Source organism: Lagopus leucura, unplaced genomic scaffold (assembly GCF_019238085.1).
Source record: "Lagopus leucura isolate 7727_CA_CO unplaced genomic scaffold, USGS_WTPT01 Super-Scaffold_100014, whole genome shotgun sequence".
Lineage (NCBI taxonomy): Eukaryota > Metazoa > Chordata > Aves > Galliformes > Phasianidae > Lagopus > Lagopus leucura.
This window is the reverse complement of record NW_024962268.1, coordinates 8,378,614-8,396,280: the sequence shown is the minus strand read 5'-3', so window position 1 is coordinate 8,396,280 and position 17,667 is coordinate 8,378,614. Positions and strand designations below refer to the sequence as shown.

General features: G+C 36.3%; 1 protein-coding gene across 1 annotated transcript in view; it reads right to left on the bottom strand.

Moving 5' to 3' along the window:
• The window catches only part of LOC122182341 (cAMP-specific 3',5'-cyclic phosphodiesterase 4D-like), a 90,535-nt gene that overhangs the window by 24,213 nt on the left and 48,655 nt on the right, over window positions 1-17,667 (bottom strand). The window contains exon 2 of the mRNA XM_042875518.1: window positions 5,194-5,429. Coding sequence (XP_042731452.1) covers window positions 5,194-5,429 — 236 coding nt within the window. The remainder of the gene's footprint in view (window positions 1-5,193; window positions 5,430-17,667) is intronic.

Sequence of the window (17,667 nt, the reverse complement as noted above, 5' to 3'; positions counted from 1 at the left end):
ATTTTTATTCCATGTTACTCTGATAAGGTCCAGTCTCTCCATTCTCATCACCAAACTTTAACACTCAGTTCCTTTAAAAAACAGCTGTTTTTTTTTTTTTGTTGTTTTAAGAATACTTGATTAGGTGAATAACTGCAAAATTATGGCTTAATAGTCCCACATTTCAGTGGTTTTGCCTTTTTCTTAAAAATAAAATACAGAAGACAAAATGTAATCTTTGAGATTGCTTTGATGGGGTAAAGACAATGCAAGCAAATGAAAGGCTTTAAGACACATTTTGTTTGAAATTAGAACCATTAGTCTGCATGGCTACAGTATCAAACTTACATTGATGATGCTAATAACATTTTTTGTAGTATTTCTTCTCAAAACTAGATATTAATAGTTTAATTTTTGATTCAAAGTCTGCAATAATTACAAAAAAATTACAAGTGCATCTCTAGAGGACAGGAAGAAAAAATCCATAGTTTTATATCACATTTTGTTCTGATCTTTAAATGTGGAGAACTTTAATTTCTTCTTTCATGGATTAGAAAACAGAGATTTTAAGCATTGCAGTGTCTGTCTAATCCGTGGATCTGTCCCTACAATGAACAATTAATATACTAGAAGAGAAAGAGCACTGCAAAAAAAAAAAAAAACTTCAGAAATTAACCATTGTGTAAGTCATTCTTGTAGCTCCCAAGAGTTCCGTAGGTATACTAATATACTTTCAGGTGTATATAAGCAATAAGAAAGCAATTTAAAACAAACCTGATGTTGTATAGTAATAGTAATCTCTCACAAATTGTGCTTTAGCAAAGAACAGGGAAATCACAGAAGCATAGAAGCATGTAGGATGGAAAAGATACTTAAGATCATCAAGTGTGACCATCCAGCTAACACTACCAAGTCCACCACTAAACTGTGTCACTAAGCATGACAGCCACAGGTCTCCAACGTCACCAGAGATGGCAACTCTACCACTTAACTATGCAGCCTGTTGCAATGCCTAACCAGCCTTTCCCTTCCTAATATAGAACCTAGACTTCTCTTGAAGCAACCTGAGGCCAATTAGTTACATCCTATCCCTTGTAACCTGAGAAAAGAGGCTAATGCTCGCCTTGCTAAAGTCTTCCTAACTACTTCTTTTCTCCAAAATAACTTCTGGTGTTCAGACAGCCATAAGTGAAGTTTTAAAGTACATTGTATAATCTTTTATCTCTTGAGTTTAAATTCAACTGATGTCATATTGCTTGACATTTCCCATCATACTATGATAGTTGTATGTCTTAAGAGGACAGAACAATTACAACATTGACTTTAAAGTACAACTTTAAAATGCCTCATTACTTCAGCAGTAATTTGTGCTTCAAAGGCACTGTTCACAGTGGGATATGTGTGTGTGCCATTGCATTTCAGAGTCTAACAGGAGCAGATTCAGATAGGAGTATCTCTATCCCATCCTATCTTTTTCTATCCATCTCTTCTTTTGAGTTACATAATACAGAGTTTCCATCAGAAAGATGACTGAAGAATCTGTCATTAAATTTCATGAAGCTTGGCAAATGGTGATGACAAAATTCACATCATAACTGGTCAGCAATAGGGATTCATGACCAAAGAATGATCTGTCAGGTAGAGCAAGAATCAAAAGTGGCAGACTGCCTGGAATCAAGAGTGAAAGGCAGATTCCACAAGAGAGTGAAGTTTCTTGACAAGAAATGCCATAGCACTGTCCTGTTGCAGTGTAGTCTGAGTGCCCAGAGGCTTCTAGGCTCTGGGGGATGAATCCAAAACCACACGATTCCTATGCCCACATGACTGATGCTAGGGTAAGTGCATGTAAGGAATCAGCTCATGCTGCAACTTGCAGACCACTCTCTGTATTTATACTTAAGCAAAATTGTGTTTATTTCACTTCAGAGGGTACAATAAAAGTCCCTCAGTACCAAACCAGTACCATTATTAAATACTATTGGACCAATTGGCCTTCCAAATCACATCTAAGTATCTGAAAAAATAAATAAAATTTATCATATCACATTTACTCAAGCAAATATTTATGTTAGGATACTACTGAATCAAATCAGGAGTTGTGACTACTGGGCAAAACAAATATAGAGGAAAGCAAACTCTTTGAAATGTTTATTATAAAGGAGGTACAACCAAATTATTTAAATTTTCTCAAATGTATGAGTTTCAGGTAACAGTCCTCCACCATTTTAATATTATCTGCCTTGGCAAGACCAAAAATCTTCCACTGTCAATCTCTTCTTATATGTGCATTCATTCTTAAACAACATAGTATCTGTTACCTTTATGAAAAATAGTGGTAAAAATTAATTGTGGTTATCTGAGGAAAACTGGAAAAATTTAAAGTTTGTAATCACATGTACAAGCAAAATACTGCTATTCTACTTTGCAACAGGATATCACATATAAAGTTATGTATATAAGCTATGCTACTTTAAAAAAAAAAAAAAAAAGGAGAAGAACTGAAATATCAAAAGCAATTGCCCGCCTGGTTTTTTAAACTTCTCAGCGCGAGGTCTGGCAACTGTTATATTTCACAAATTTAACTGTTGCTACCAGCAGCACACTTATCAATTTATAAGCAGTTGGTTTTTTGCTCCTATTGGTAATATTATATGTGAAACTTCAGTACAAGACATGAAACCTTCATCTTAATGATGATCTTTGTTATCCTGTCAGTTAAACCTGGATGAAAAAATCAGAATGAAGCCCAACAGCAACCTAAGCATAGGAAAAAAATAGAAGGGTGACAGGGATGACCAGTGTGAAGCGTCTCATTAAAGTAAGCACTTACAAGCGTGAAAGATTAGAAAAATATTTCTGAATATTTCCTATCTAGTTTTTCATTTATTCTCCTTTGTTTCTTAACTGAGCAGCCTCAGCTAAATCTGTGTAGTTCATCCCTATATAAAGCTAATGAAAAAACAGAAACAATCCTGAGGCTTCATGAAAATAAAAAGAAATTAAAAAGAGTCGGAACGTGTGTGTGTGTGCAGGAACAGAATACACATTGTATTCTTAAAACCAAATCTACTGTGACTGTTTTGAGTTCCGTGCATTCCAGGTACTTAAATTGAAGTACAAGACAATTTGTAGTGCCATCTATGGGATTTTTTTAGTGTCTTCCTCCAAAAATATATATTTGTAATTTAGGTTGTCTTTAGTGATTACATCTTTCTTAAAATCAGCTCAATGACTCAACTGCTCTTCCACCTCCTCCAACCCATTGAAAATAGAGAATAGATTTGTATACATTCATGCAGACAAAAAGCCTTGATAAGAGGATGTATTTTTCCTGCTGTTGGGTTTGCATTACGATCACGTAAATGAGAAACGCATAGCTGCTTGAGAGAGCTAACCATTGAAAAATGGCATTAAACATCTAGAGAAATTCAATTTCCTGAATAATATTCTTCCTGAAGCAACATAATTGCTCTTTAGCTAAGAAAGAATCGTAAGAGCTACCGATTTTATATTACCAAGAAGCATCAAAATTATAATTGCTTTTGTTGTTGTGTTCAGTTTTGCTTTGTTTGTTTGTTTAAACAGCCTTGCAGCTTCATTTAACAATCTGTAGATCTGCTGTTTCTCAGTTACTCCCTGAAATAAAGTTTTCTATAGATAAATCTTTCTTCGTCCAGTTTCAAAACAAATTCTATCAACCATAGAAATGAAAGCCTTAGGCAGAATACAAAGTTATATATAACGTCTCTAATGTCCGCAACAGATTCTTAGATGCAGAGAAGCCTTTCCGAGAACATCAATCTCTGAGTATAGCAGATAACCATTCATAATAACCAGACCGTTTGGGGTTTATTAATTATATGAATACCCACGAAACTGTCTTGTTGTTGCATATTTGAATGCAGCTTGGAAAACAACAGTGATCTCCAAAAGTCAAAAATCACTTAGACTTTTTCATAGGACAGAATTATTTACTTTTCACTCTGTTACCTGACTTATCTATCATATAGTTTGGGGCTTTTTTTGGTCAGTATTTTGAGTACATTCTCTCCAAAACACGAAGTACCTCTTGGACATTACATGGTTTACACAACGTGTCCCAAATACAATTTAATTTTCAAAGCTGAATTTCCTGAAATTCAGAAAGGCCAGCAATGTGAACTGTCATAATTGTCCCTTCACTTATTTTCCTTTAAGATTTCAGCCCAATCTTGTTTCCAGCCTCTATGGACAGAAAAAAAAATTGACAAAAAAATCAAGACACCAATCTATTTTTAAACCCTTGCCAAATGGCACTGCATTTCTCAAAGATGTAGTGAATGTTTCACCAAGCATGCTTTCAGATGTAGTCTCGCGTGTTCCAGAAATTAATACACGTTTGAATGAGATCTAGGAGGCAATGTTACGTATAAAGATAGATTTTTTTTTCTTTTTGCCATAGCATCCTAATGAATGTTTACAGCTTTTGCTCACATAGTACAAATCTTACATTCTTTACACAGCTGTAGGTTCCTAAATTCTGCATTTCAGTTCTCCATATGTCCATCCTTCCCTTTCTTCATTCTTCCTTATGTTACCAAGTGGCTGCATTGCCTTCACAATTAAGAGCATAGTACTGCATTCCAGACAACTCACATTTTGGAAAACAACACAATAAAATATTATGAAAAGGAATGAAGAACAGAAAAGGTTACATTAGAAAACATGTTTGATGTAAAAACTCATGAATGTAATATGAAGAAGCCATAACAGTAGTTACAAACAAATATGCAGAACAATTGATATTATAAATATCCTAAACATTGGGATGGAGGCACAATCTACTCATGGTTCCTTGCAAGTGATTTTGGAACTAAGTACAGAAAATCTTCTGCCTCTGTTATAATACTCCAAGGGGGTTATTCAGGTCTCTGTAATTGAGATTTTTTTTTTTTTTTACTTTGAAGTTATTAATCAAGTTCAGATATTTCCCAATACTTGCATTTGGACATGACCAAAAGGTTTACAAACTGAGTTATTAATTTTCATCCACAAATTCATATATGAATATTTTACTCTCATTTTTCACCAACTCTGCTAAACTCTACAAAATGACTTCCATATATTTATTAAGGGGATTTAGAAAATAAATAAACTTCTGTCCTAGAAGGAGGATCTGCTGTCCTGTAGCTATCACAGAAAATTACAAATTAGAAAGAACTTGCTGGATCTCACCTGCTGGACTCTGCTGATGTAATGGCAATCACAGGAGGAATCCTCAGTGGAAGAGTTGTGGGCCGTGGCATGGTCTCAGTGTCATTCTTTTTATCCCAATCAGCTTGTTCTAGCTGCCTGAAAGCTAAAGGGGGAAGCTGGATGTTACGGGACGATAATCTCCGAACGAGATAGGGCTCCATTGCTTGGAAAGACTCTTCCTCCTCACTACAGTGATGGAGTACTTCTTCTGAAATCTACAATCAGGGAAAAAGACAACAACAAAAAAAAAACCCATATCACATATAGAACACTATAACGTCAATTTAACTACCCCTATAATCCCTTTCCATAAATTTGTTATAAATTCTGGCTATACATTGCTGCCATTATTCAGGAAATGCAAAAAGTGAAAAAATGCAGTAAAAAGTTTATAGAGTTGAAGTAATCTGCTGCTTTAAAAGCAATGAGAAAGCTATTCTATGAGAAGATAAAAACACCACTACCTAAAATACGCATTGGGAACAAATGTCTACTTTACATGAACTTCTATCCTGCAAATGTGTTTTTGCTTCCTTGAAAATCGTTTATCTTTTGGAAGAAGTGAGAATCCAAATAGCAATAATAAAATAAAAGTAGTTAGAGAATGCAGCTATACACCTCTAGACTGAAAACAAGAGAAAACTCACCTTAAATTTCTTATTAAACTGTATTTAAAAGATTACTGCAGATTTTCTAACTCCCACCTTTCTTCCTGACACACAATAGTATCATGTTAATATGAAGTGATCAGTAGTTAAAACAACCAGTGTAGTGCTTGGAAATAATGAATAAGTGGATCTTCTAAAGGTGTGGCTATTACAAAATGGTAAGCTTAAACATAAGTAACCATTCTTTTTAAAATAATAATATAAAATATTGGTAGTATTTTCTGGGTCATGGAATAATAATGCTTAATGTAGGAAAGAAGTCTTCAATGTACTTAAAAGGGAGGAAATTTCATCATAACATTTTCAGAATTTTAAACAAACCTCACAATTTTAAAAGAAAATTTGCAAATAATTATTTTTCTGAGAGCACTAATATCTTCAAAAGCCTGTTGTAATAATAAGAGGAAATTTATTTTTCTCTCCATATCTTACTCAGTTTCTCACCACCTCTTGATAAATTTCGCAGCACAGATACTACTGTCTGCAACTACAGCTTTGATGATATTCCTGCGACTAAACTCAACTTATAAGTAAATCTAAAGATTTTCTATACCATCTATATTAAGAATGAGCAATAGAATTACAACATGCTATTCCATCTAGGTCAGGTATGTCTAAGTCCTAGTACACTGGTACACAGAGAATTTGCCTCTGCCAACTAACATTCAAACATATGGCATAGTTGATATGGTGTGCTATGACAGATTGCTCACAATGAAATCACACATCCACTTGTAGCACAGACGTGGCCTTCAGTTTCAGCTGTCTCGTGAGGACTGATGCATACCTTCAAGGAAAGTTTGCAGGGCAACATATCTACTCTGTGCACGTAGGGAAATATGTTAATGAGCCCCCTTTCATGATGAGTAATATTAATAACCTCTATTTATACTCAGAGCTTGAGCAGTTGCTATGAGCAAACTATTTCTGATTAAATTTTTAATCATAAAATCTAAATTTATAATTTAGCTATTTTTCTTAATCTAGTTGTAACGTAGTTTAAGAAAACAAAGATTATAAAATTGTACGCATTATCAAATGTACACTGAAGCAAATCCACTGAAAAATTAATCACTGTAAAAAAGCCTACAAGAATTAATGTGTTATAGTCATCCAGGGAAAAGTTTAACTTCAGGCTTGTATTTTCAGTGTGTACACAGTGGATATTCAAGACAGTTGAATGAATTAAAAAATAATAATGAAATTAATTATAGCTCTGCAAGAAACAAAAATGCTAATATCAGAGCTAAAATTAGTCTATTGCAGGAGGCTATTTGATCCACTTCATCACTAACAAATTGTTGATTTTGAGGCTGCTTTGAAAACCATTAAAATCTTTGAACTGCAGCTACAGATGATCAGAATCAACTGCTGAAACAAGAAAGTGGACTCACTGAAAATCTTTGAATCATGCAAAAATTAGAGGTAATGATGTATGGCATAAAGGAAACTGTCAGGACAAGGGACAAATTTCAAACCAAATATTAAAACCAAGATTTTAAGAAATCAAATAGTTACCTAACATATATTTCAACTAGTAGTCATGGGAAATTAAATCACTTTATGGAAAAATACATCACTTATTAAGATACAAATACACAGACATCTAAATTAGGAAATACTACTGATCAAACTCATTTTACTTGGTAAACAAAAGAAAAATATGCATTAGTGATTTTGTCTTATTTGTGAATATAGTTGTAAAGAGTATTATGTTTACTCACTCCACTGGAGAATCTTCTCCAGTTCTCTACCACATTCCTAGTAGGATAGATTCTCCTGATGTTCTACCTGAACCTTCTGAACAGGGGCCCTTGATCCTTGTATAGTATGCCACAGTGGAGCTCAAATTTGTCGTCTTTCGCAGCTACTCTTCAAGTAGCTGTAGGCTGCTGTTAGATGGCCTTTCTTCTCCTTCACAGCAGACTGAACAACTCAGCTCCCTCATGCACTGCTCACTGATTGTGAGCTTCAGGCTCTCACCATCCCTGTAGCCCTTCTCTGGGCTCCTAGCATTTCCACTGATCTACTCGCTACAGTCAAACTAGCATGTAGTCTGCGTTATTTATGACGATTGGCCGATATCCACCCTGCCATCAATTGAAGCCCTCAAGTCCTTTTCAGCAGGGTTATGACCCAACCAATGCTGCCCTGCATACACCTTTACTTTTCCTCACTGCTTTTATTTAGTTGCCTATCATCACAACAACTAAGAACTTCACAGGCCTGAATTTACACCAGTGTCTGTAGTCAAGAATGAGCGAAACAGTGAGTTGAAAAACAACCTCTCATTTGCTTTGAACAATTTGGGAAATACCAGTTTTGGAACATTTCACATCAGCTTGCTCTTCACATCACAGGGATGTGATCACAATTCAGAAAATAATAAAAACAGTAACCGGACAAAAGCTTTGCTTAAGCAATTTATTTGGTGTTACATAGTTCTTTATTGGTATAACCAAGAATAGAAGCAAATTTTGTCTAAGGTGAGAGTCTACTAGCTTAATATTCAGACCACCATTTCACTGTAAGTCTTCCACAGTTTTTCTTTAACCTTTTTCAAGTACCGGGAAAAAAATGAGAAGACCATAGTTGCCATTGCTACACTTTTCGTATTGATGCCTACAAGCAGCATTCACCTACAAGGGAAGCAAATCAGAAATCAGCTTAAGAGAATATGTGATCGTTCTGTACTCAGCCCTGGTGAGGCCTCACCTCAACTACTATGTTCAGTTTTGGGCCCTGTACTACAAGAAAGACATGGAGGCCATGGAGTGCATCCAAAGAAGGGCAGTGAAGTTGTGAGGGGCCTGGAGCACAAGCCTAATGGGGAGTGGCTGAGGCAGCTGGGATTGTTCAGTGTGTAGGAGGATCAAGGGCGACCCCTATCACTCTCTATATCTACCTGAAGGGAGGTTGTGGGGGGTGGGAGTCAGCCTCTTCTTCAGTGTAACTAGCATCATCAGGACCAGAGGAAATGTCCTCAAGTTGCACCACAGGGGGAAACAGGTTGGACATTAGGGAATACTTCTTCAAGAGAGTGGTCAGGCATTGAAATGGGCTGCCCAGCATGGTGGTGGAGTCACTAACCCTGAAGGTGCTTAAGAAACATTTAGATGTTGTACTGAAGGACATGGTTTAGTGGGAGATATTGGTGACTGGCAGACAGTTGGATTGAATGATCTTAGAGGTCTTTTCCAACCTTGGTGATTACACAGTTCTGTGATTCTATCTTACAGAATTTCATAGTGTATAAGGATATGGTGCATAAGGACACCAATAAGGCTGATATAGGTAATTCTGAGACTGCCTAATTTTTTGCTTCTTGGCTTTCTACCTCAGTGTTTTTCATGACAATTTTAGAAAGTAATATTTAATATTATTTCTGAAAAACATAGCACGTTTTCATCCTAGGGAGTGACAAACTCTTAATTGCTCAGATAAGCTGAACATTTAGACTGACCACAATAAGCAATGACATGCAAGAAAGAAAAACACCTCAATAGAAGCAGTACGTTGTTAGCTAGTCTATTATTTAGATCTATAGCCAATTATGAAACACACTTCTCCAAATATTTGGTATGTGGAAAAATAACAACTTTGCATAGTAGAAATACCCATCCAAACTGTTGCAGAGAGCATAGTAGTATCATCTATGTATACTATGTATACTTTGAGAAAATATACATGCTGTGTTCTGTTCCTCCTGCTCTTCCCAGAGAAGGCAGAGAAGTTCAGAAACACCTTGCTGAAGTAGTGTATCTGATCACGTCTACAGTAATGAAAAAAAATTAAAAGTTCTGGGGTACTTCAACATCATGTACTTTCCACAATAAATCTTTTTTTTGACGTGTTGCTTTACTGACCTAAATTCAGATTTTTCCTCTACTTCCTCAAAACTTCCACTATGAACATTTCTCTTCCTCATTCATTTTTATCTTTCCAAATCTTTTCCTCTGGTCTGGCTCTTGAATTCAATCAGAAAACTTTGTTTTCTCAACATCAGTAAAAGGGCTCCCTGAGCCCAGGAAGAATGGGGTAAGGAGACAGAAAAAAGCACAATTGATTTCTGTTATTAGCTTTGTCATCTGTGCTGGGTCAGGCTGGAACAGAACTAATTTCCTTCATAGCGACACATATGGTGTTATGTTTGAGAATTGTAACCAAAATAGTCACAATTTAGCTGTTGCTGGCTGAACAGCGCTTAGACAACATCAGGGCTTCCTCTGTTTCTCATGCTGTGCCCCCAGAGAGGATGCATACGAAGTTGGCAGGTGACACAGCTAGGGTAGCTGTACAGAACCAACCTCTTGTGTTTGCATAGCGCATGCGTCATGCCCAGCAGTAAAATCTCTGGGTGAGGAGAAGGAGGAGGGCAGCACCCAGGATTACGGCACTTGTCTTTCCACATCATTACAATGCATGCTGAAGTCCTTCTTTCCAGCACAATAAAAGATTGAAGAATAACCTTTCATTTATTTATTTATTTTCTGACGGTCCTCGTGCAAATTTTCGTAAGAGTGGCAACAGATGCATCTGAGGTCTGAAGAATGAGAAAGTAAAGCTATTTCACCAGCAAGTTTGCCATCATATTTCAATCAATGAAAATAGACTTGTTAACAGGTGAAGGATCTTAGGTTAGAACTGTGAAAATAATTATCCTGAGAAAGACAACTGATGTTATCCAAACCTGAAACTAAAGATTTCCTTTTTCATTCGCAAATTAAAAACAATATTCTACTAAGAAATTGTTGTGAAATCATAGCAGTTAATGCTGCCATTAGAACAAAACCACTGAGAATGCCAACTGAGCTTTGGGAATGCAGGTATCTGACATGCTGCATAATATAGTCCAATACCATAACTGCTAATAAAAACAAACAGCAAGGAGCTCTGCTGCTGACATTTCTGACCTCTGATAGTTTACACAAGAGAAAGGAAGTTCTTATAAGGTGTTTGATAATGAAATCCATCAAACAGAACATTTTTTCCTTTCTCTTTTTATGTTAGAGGTCTGAGAGACTCTCCATTAATCCCTGCCCTGTAACCAATTAATTGAATTCTAGGACATGACATCCTTTTAGATACCAATTAACCTACTTCAGCTCTTCTGGTATAGAGCAGACTCCAGGCTGGGTCATTCAGAGTATCTGCCTCCTTATTCCACTTATTCCTTAAATCTCTCTGCTAATAATGATGAATCATTTGCTGGCTAAGTTACAGCTCATGAGATGATTTGCTAGCCTTCTAATTAGCAGGTATTTTTCTTAGTTCTTATCAGTAATTGCTCATTAGTAGGCATGGATTTCTGTGCAACACAAAATGATTGCAATCTAAGGAACAAAAGTCAGTCACATATCATAAGCTTGCAGGAAAAATAAAAACAGAGAGAGGCAAAAAATAAACAACCCTTACATGGACATATGGATTATTTCATTACTGCTATTTCACTGCAAACCTCTTAACAAACATAACAGGATTATCTGTCATCTACCTTAGTTTTTTCTGAAATGCTCATTTTGAGAAGTATCAAAGTGTGCATTTCTAACAAAGCAGTTTTGTAGAGCCAGTTCTTTAATCATACCTAACCATAACCTGATACGTCCTCCCATCCTTTCCCATCTGCTGCTCAGTTTTGTGATATGGATCAAATGACTAATAACAGCTCAGAGGTGATCTATTCTCTTCCAAGATCAAGTAAGGAGATTCATTAAAAGCAAATAAACAAACAAACAAAAAAAAAAAAACACAACAAAACAATGCAGCCACATTTCAAACAACTTTGACATGCCAACACTGGGCATGAGGGAGCTGGCGGGAGTGATTGCTGAGCTCCTCTCGGCCATCAATCAGCGCTCTTGGTTAACTGGTGAGGTCCCAGAGGACTGGGGCTTGCTGATGTGACTACCATCTTCAAGAAGGGCCGCAAGGAGAATCCAAGGAACTATAGGTCTGTTAGCCTGACCTTGGTACCAGGGAAAGTTATGGAGCAAATCATCTTGGATAAGATTGCATGGCATGTGCGTGGTGTCCAGGGGATCAGGCCCAGCCAGCACAGTTTCGTGAAAGGCAAGTCATGCTTGACCTCATCTCCTTCTATGACTGGGTGACCAGTCTGATAGATGAGGGAAGGGTTGTTGATGTAGTCTATCTAGACTTCAGCAAAGCCTTTGACACAGTCCCTCACAGGCTTCTTCTGGGGAAAATGGCTGCCCGTGGTCTGAACAGATATACACTTCTTTGGGTAAGGAACTGGCTGGAGGGCCGTGCCCATTGGGTCGTGGTGAATGGAGTGAAGTCCAGCTGGTGACCCGTTTCAAGTGGTATCCCCCAGGGATCGGCACTGGGACCCATCTTGTTTAATATCTTTATTGATGACCTAGATGAGGGGATTGAGTGTACCCTCAGTAAGTTTGCAGATGACACCAAGCTGGGAGGTGGTGTTGATCTGCCTGAGGATAGGGCGGCCCTTCAGAGGGATTTAGACAAGCTGGATCACTGGGCTGAGGTGAATGGGATAAGGTTCAACAAGGCCAAGTGCTGCGTCCTGCATTTTGGGCACAACAACCCAATGCAGCGTTATAGGCTTGGGGATGAGTGGCTGGATGACTGTGAAGAAGAGAGGGATCTGGTTGGTGCTTGGCTGAATGTGAGCCGACAGTGTGCCCAGGTGGCCAAGAGGGCCAACAGCATCCTGGCCTGCATTACAAATGGTGTGGCCAGCAGGAGCAGGGAGGTGATCATCCCCCTGTACTCAGTGCTGGTGAGGCTGCACCTCGAGTACTGTGTTCAGTTTTGGGCCCCTCACTACAGGAAAGATATTGAGGCCCTGGAGCGTGTGCAGAGAAGGGCAACAAAACTGGTGAGGGGTCTGGAGCACAAGTCTTATGAGGAGCGGCTGAGGGAGCTGGGATTGTTCAGTCTGGAGAAGAGAAGGCTCAGGGCAGACCTCATTGCACTCCACAACTTCCTGAAGGGAGGTTGTGGTGAAGAGGGATTTGGCCTCTTCTCCCAGGCAGCGAGCAGGACACGGGGCAATGGCTGCAAGTTGTACCAAAGTTGTAACAGAGGTTTAGATTAGACATAAGGAAGAACTATTTCTCTCAGAGAGTGGTCAGGCACTGGAATGGCTGCCCAGGGAGGTGGTGGAGTCGCCGTCCCTGGCAGTGTTCAAGAGGCGTCTGAACAACGTGCTGCATGATATGGTTTAGTGCCAGTGGTGGCAGTGGTGATGAGGAGACGGTTGGACTAGATGATCTTATAGGTTGTTACCAACCTTGTGATTCTATGATTCTATGATTCTATGATTCTAACTAAGAATACTAGTTGGTACAACTTCATAACTTCATATTGTGGACATGCATTACCATGTCACAATACACATCATGCCCACACAACAGTAGAGCTGTTCCAGAAAGTAGATTAAAAAAAAAAAGGTAAAAATAATCACCTTTGTTTGTTTGTTTGCAGCCCACAGGCACTATAACTGTCAAACAGCTTGGGTCCACAATGAAAACTCATTCTAGAGGTTTTACACATGTGGGAAATAGTTTCTGCTAATGGATAATGCTATTGTTTTTAGTCCATCTGCAAAAAAGTTCTGTGGTTGGCTTCAGTCAGGAAATAGTCACCTTTAATAAATTCTACCTACTTTTGTAGAAAATCTTTATCTTATTTGAATCATTTTAATGCAAACTTCCCAAATTAATTTGATTTATACTTTTACTTGGAATAATAATTATTATTTTATATGTTAATAAAAGCTGACAGGGTAATATTTATAATAAATTAATGTATTCAACTAATCCATCTAACCAGATAGTGGGTGAATGCCTGCCTATTTTAGATGCCAGTAATAAATTCATATGTCAAAGTGAAATAGACATAGAGTTGAGAGTATTAATATCTGGATTTTCTTCTCTGATTTGCTATGCTACTCTTTCACTATCACCATGCCTTAGCTACACCTTAGTTACACCTGCGTAAGTAATATAATAAACACGCTAAAAGCTGGACAATAATTGAAATAAACTAGCACTGTTTATTAGTATAGCTTTTTTAGATCTAAATTACACACCATTCTTCTTTCAGAAAACTCTCTACTTTACATTCCCACATATTCTCCACTTATTCCTCAACAATAACCATTTTAATACTTTGAAAATATGACCCAATGAAACTGTATTAAACCAGTAAAATGTTCTCGATCCTGGATTATTTAATTTTTATTAAGGAATAAATGAGCCTATATTATTAACACACCATTTCAAGATTGCATTTCAGGGTGACTAGATTCATTGTTATTCATTGTTTGCACTACAGAAAAAGAGAAAACACTGATGATTCACATCCTTAAACTCATAGCTAAATACAATGAAATTCTATACAATCAGGTGATTTGTTCTTTCCTTTGTCTATGACGCAAATATTTTCAGGGAAAAACACCTCTAAAACATGTTCAGAATAAATGTTTTGCTGTATTTTTCTTTAATTAGTTTGAAATAGTTACAGAGTTTAAAATGCGATCATGTATCTCAGCTAAGAAGTATTAATGTACATGAGAAAATGAACAATTCCTACTAACAGTAAGTTAATTAGATGCAGGTGGCGGAATTGCTAATGGTACAAAAAATACTCATGTTTATTTCTGTTCTATATTTAGATGGACAAGAATGATTTATTCAAAGCAAATGAAGAGGAAATATTTTCCAGGCCCATAGAGTGGACTGCTTTTTTGAGTAGGAAGCTTTAAGTCAGCAGAAAAAATCAGAAGATGAAATCTAACTCATACTGGCCCTATGACATTGATGGTTTTTAGAAAAATCTGTTTGTTTATTCTTACCAGATATTCACCTGCTAACCATATACAGGTAGATCATGAAGAACACTAGAAAAAAAATGGTATACATAAAAATGGACAAGTACATTTCTGTTGCTTTTCCTTAAGTAAAATGTTACGAAGTTGCATGGCATTATATATGTTAAATAATATATATGTTAAATTATATATGTATATATATATATATGTATATATATATATGTATATGTATATATATATGTATATATGTATATAAATTATATATGTATAATAATATATATGTTAAATAAATTTACAGATGAATGAAAGCTTTAAAATAGATGCTCTACTTAGCAATAAACACACCTTCCTGACAGAGACATAGAAGAGGAAGTTAACAGAAAAGTCATGTCAAGATTTTTCCTTCATCTACAGCAAAGTATGAGACAGAAGTCCTTCCATGTCACTTATTTCTCAAAAGTGAAATTCATCTTTTTAAAACCTAGTCCAGACATAGCACTGAGTGTATACTTCTTTGGAGAAGTCTTTACTTGTTACTTTTGAACTTCAGAAATCATGTACAGCCACTCATACAATCACATAGGCACACACACAAAGCCTAGATTTACAAGTTTGCAAAATCAAATCAATTTTAGCTGAACACTGAGGAGGTGTCATTGAACAATGTGATTATTCTCCAGTAAACCTCAGTCTCTAGGACCCAAGATTGTCTTCTGCTCTATTATTTTTTTTTAATCTTCATAGATATGGAACTATCAAAAGATGTATACATTGTGCTTGCACATTGCTCACCCAGCATTTAAAGACATTTTAGTGCACTTACAAGGAGTTAGTTTTCCAACTGTGGTAAAATGTAAGAGTCTTCCTTCCCACCTGGCAGAAGATGATGGTTTTTGCAATCCAGAAAGCCAATCATATCCTGGACTGTATTAAAGAAGCATGACTAGCATTCTTTGTTTCCATTACTCTGATAATGGAATTCCTAATTTCAGTTAAGAAAAGAAGGTAAGCACACAGTATTATTGCTGCCATCATAGAATCATAGAATGACTTAATGATCATCTAGTTTTCATTTAATCTTTGCAATGTTTTTCTGTCACTACACAAGAAATCAACACATTCTGCAAAAGTCTAGCTGAGGAAAAATATGGATAAAAAAAAAAAATTCATTTCAGAAAGATACTTCCACATTTATCAGTTACAACCAACATAAACTTAGAAATTTAGCTACCTGGAAAAAAAAAAACATGTCACGTAGAACAGCCATAGATTCTCTTCTGCAAGTCAGTTTTATTGGAATCTATTTTATGATTTACATGAGAAGAGATTTTTTTTACTTGAAGAAAATAATTGTACTGCTTCACCTTTCACACAAATAATATGTAAGCCACCACTAGTCAAAACACTAGTCAAAACAAGGTCTTTTTTAAACTATTGAGATGCTTCAGGTTATTCACAGGCTGTTTTCTGGATTAACCCGAATCCTTATTCTCTGAGTGTAGCTGAATAGTAAAATAATGTTCATAACTTCTAAAGAAAAAATACATTTTAGAGAGATGGGAGAATAATGAAGAAAAAAAAGTATCATTTAAAAGAAAGATCAAACGATATTGAAAAAACAGATGGCAGAATGAATTGTCCCTTTGAATAGAGGGCTACAATTGCACCAGTAGGAAGAAAAAATGGACCATGCAAATTCATTTTAATACTACAATTAGCCTACTATCCACAAAATGCTTAGGGAAACTGCAGTAGAAACAGGTCAGGAGTAAAAGCAACACACTTCTCATTTTCACAGTTTCTGTGTTCTTTCAATCAACATTTCCTTAAGTAGAGGTTGCCTTCAGTTTGTTCTGTACAATAGTTGTCAGTAGAAATTCATGGTTAATTCCATGAAACCATCCACTTTTTTTGAATGTTTCTATATCATTTCCTTTTGCACTCTGTAATTTTTAATTCTACAGTTATATCTTGTGTCAAAAAAACACTACCTTTTTCTTTATACCAGTTGCCTTGTAATTACTTTGCCCTTTATGCCTCTCCTAGCTATTCTTAACACTTCATCTGAATTTTTAAAAATTGCTGATCATTGAGCTGGTTTCTACAGAAAAATTTCAATATAATGCTCAAGTTCCCTATTCTTAGCAGAAATCTGTCACTAAAAAGGCTTTATTGAGAATGAATGTTATACTTCCTACCTATATTTGTCAGTACTACTTTTGAAATATCCTAATATTAATTTAGTGCAATAATTAGCTTTTTGTAGTTTATAAAGTTTTTGTTTTTTAATAGGCTTTACTTTTCAGTATGTTGCATTGCAAACAGATACATATGAAGCATTCACTTAAAACATGAGGAAGGAAAGGGCATCTTAACCTTGTAGAACATTCATGTGGAGAGAAGAGCATAGATTTGACATCTTTTAACCAAAAATGTATTTCTGCATCCAGTATAGTCATCAGTAAAAGATTATTCAGATCTTGTACTTTTGTACAAAATGTTAAATCTTTATAAATTGTTTTCTTGTCTAATGCTAGAACTAATATCAACATGTGTTGTGGGACCTTGTGGGACCACACAAACGCTGTCTTTATATTAATGAAGAGTTACAGTACAGGACTACTACGCTATGCTACAGAGTAAAATAACCAGGTTGTGGAGTCTCCTTCTCTGGAGATATTCAAGACCTGCCTGGATGCCTACCTTTGCAACCTGGTGTAGGGAACCTGCTTTGGCAGGGGGATTGGGCTCGATGATCTGTGGAGGTCCCTTCCAACCCCTACAATTCTGTGATTCTGTGAACCAGATGTAACCAGTACCAAATGTGTATGCAAAGTAATGGGAAATCAGGATAGTTTGTCTACAAAACTCTATAAACAGATACAGCAAGTACAATAAAACTCAATAGAGATGGTGATTCAGCAACTGTTTTCTACCACAAAAAAAAAAAAAAAAAAAAAAAAAAAA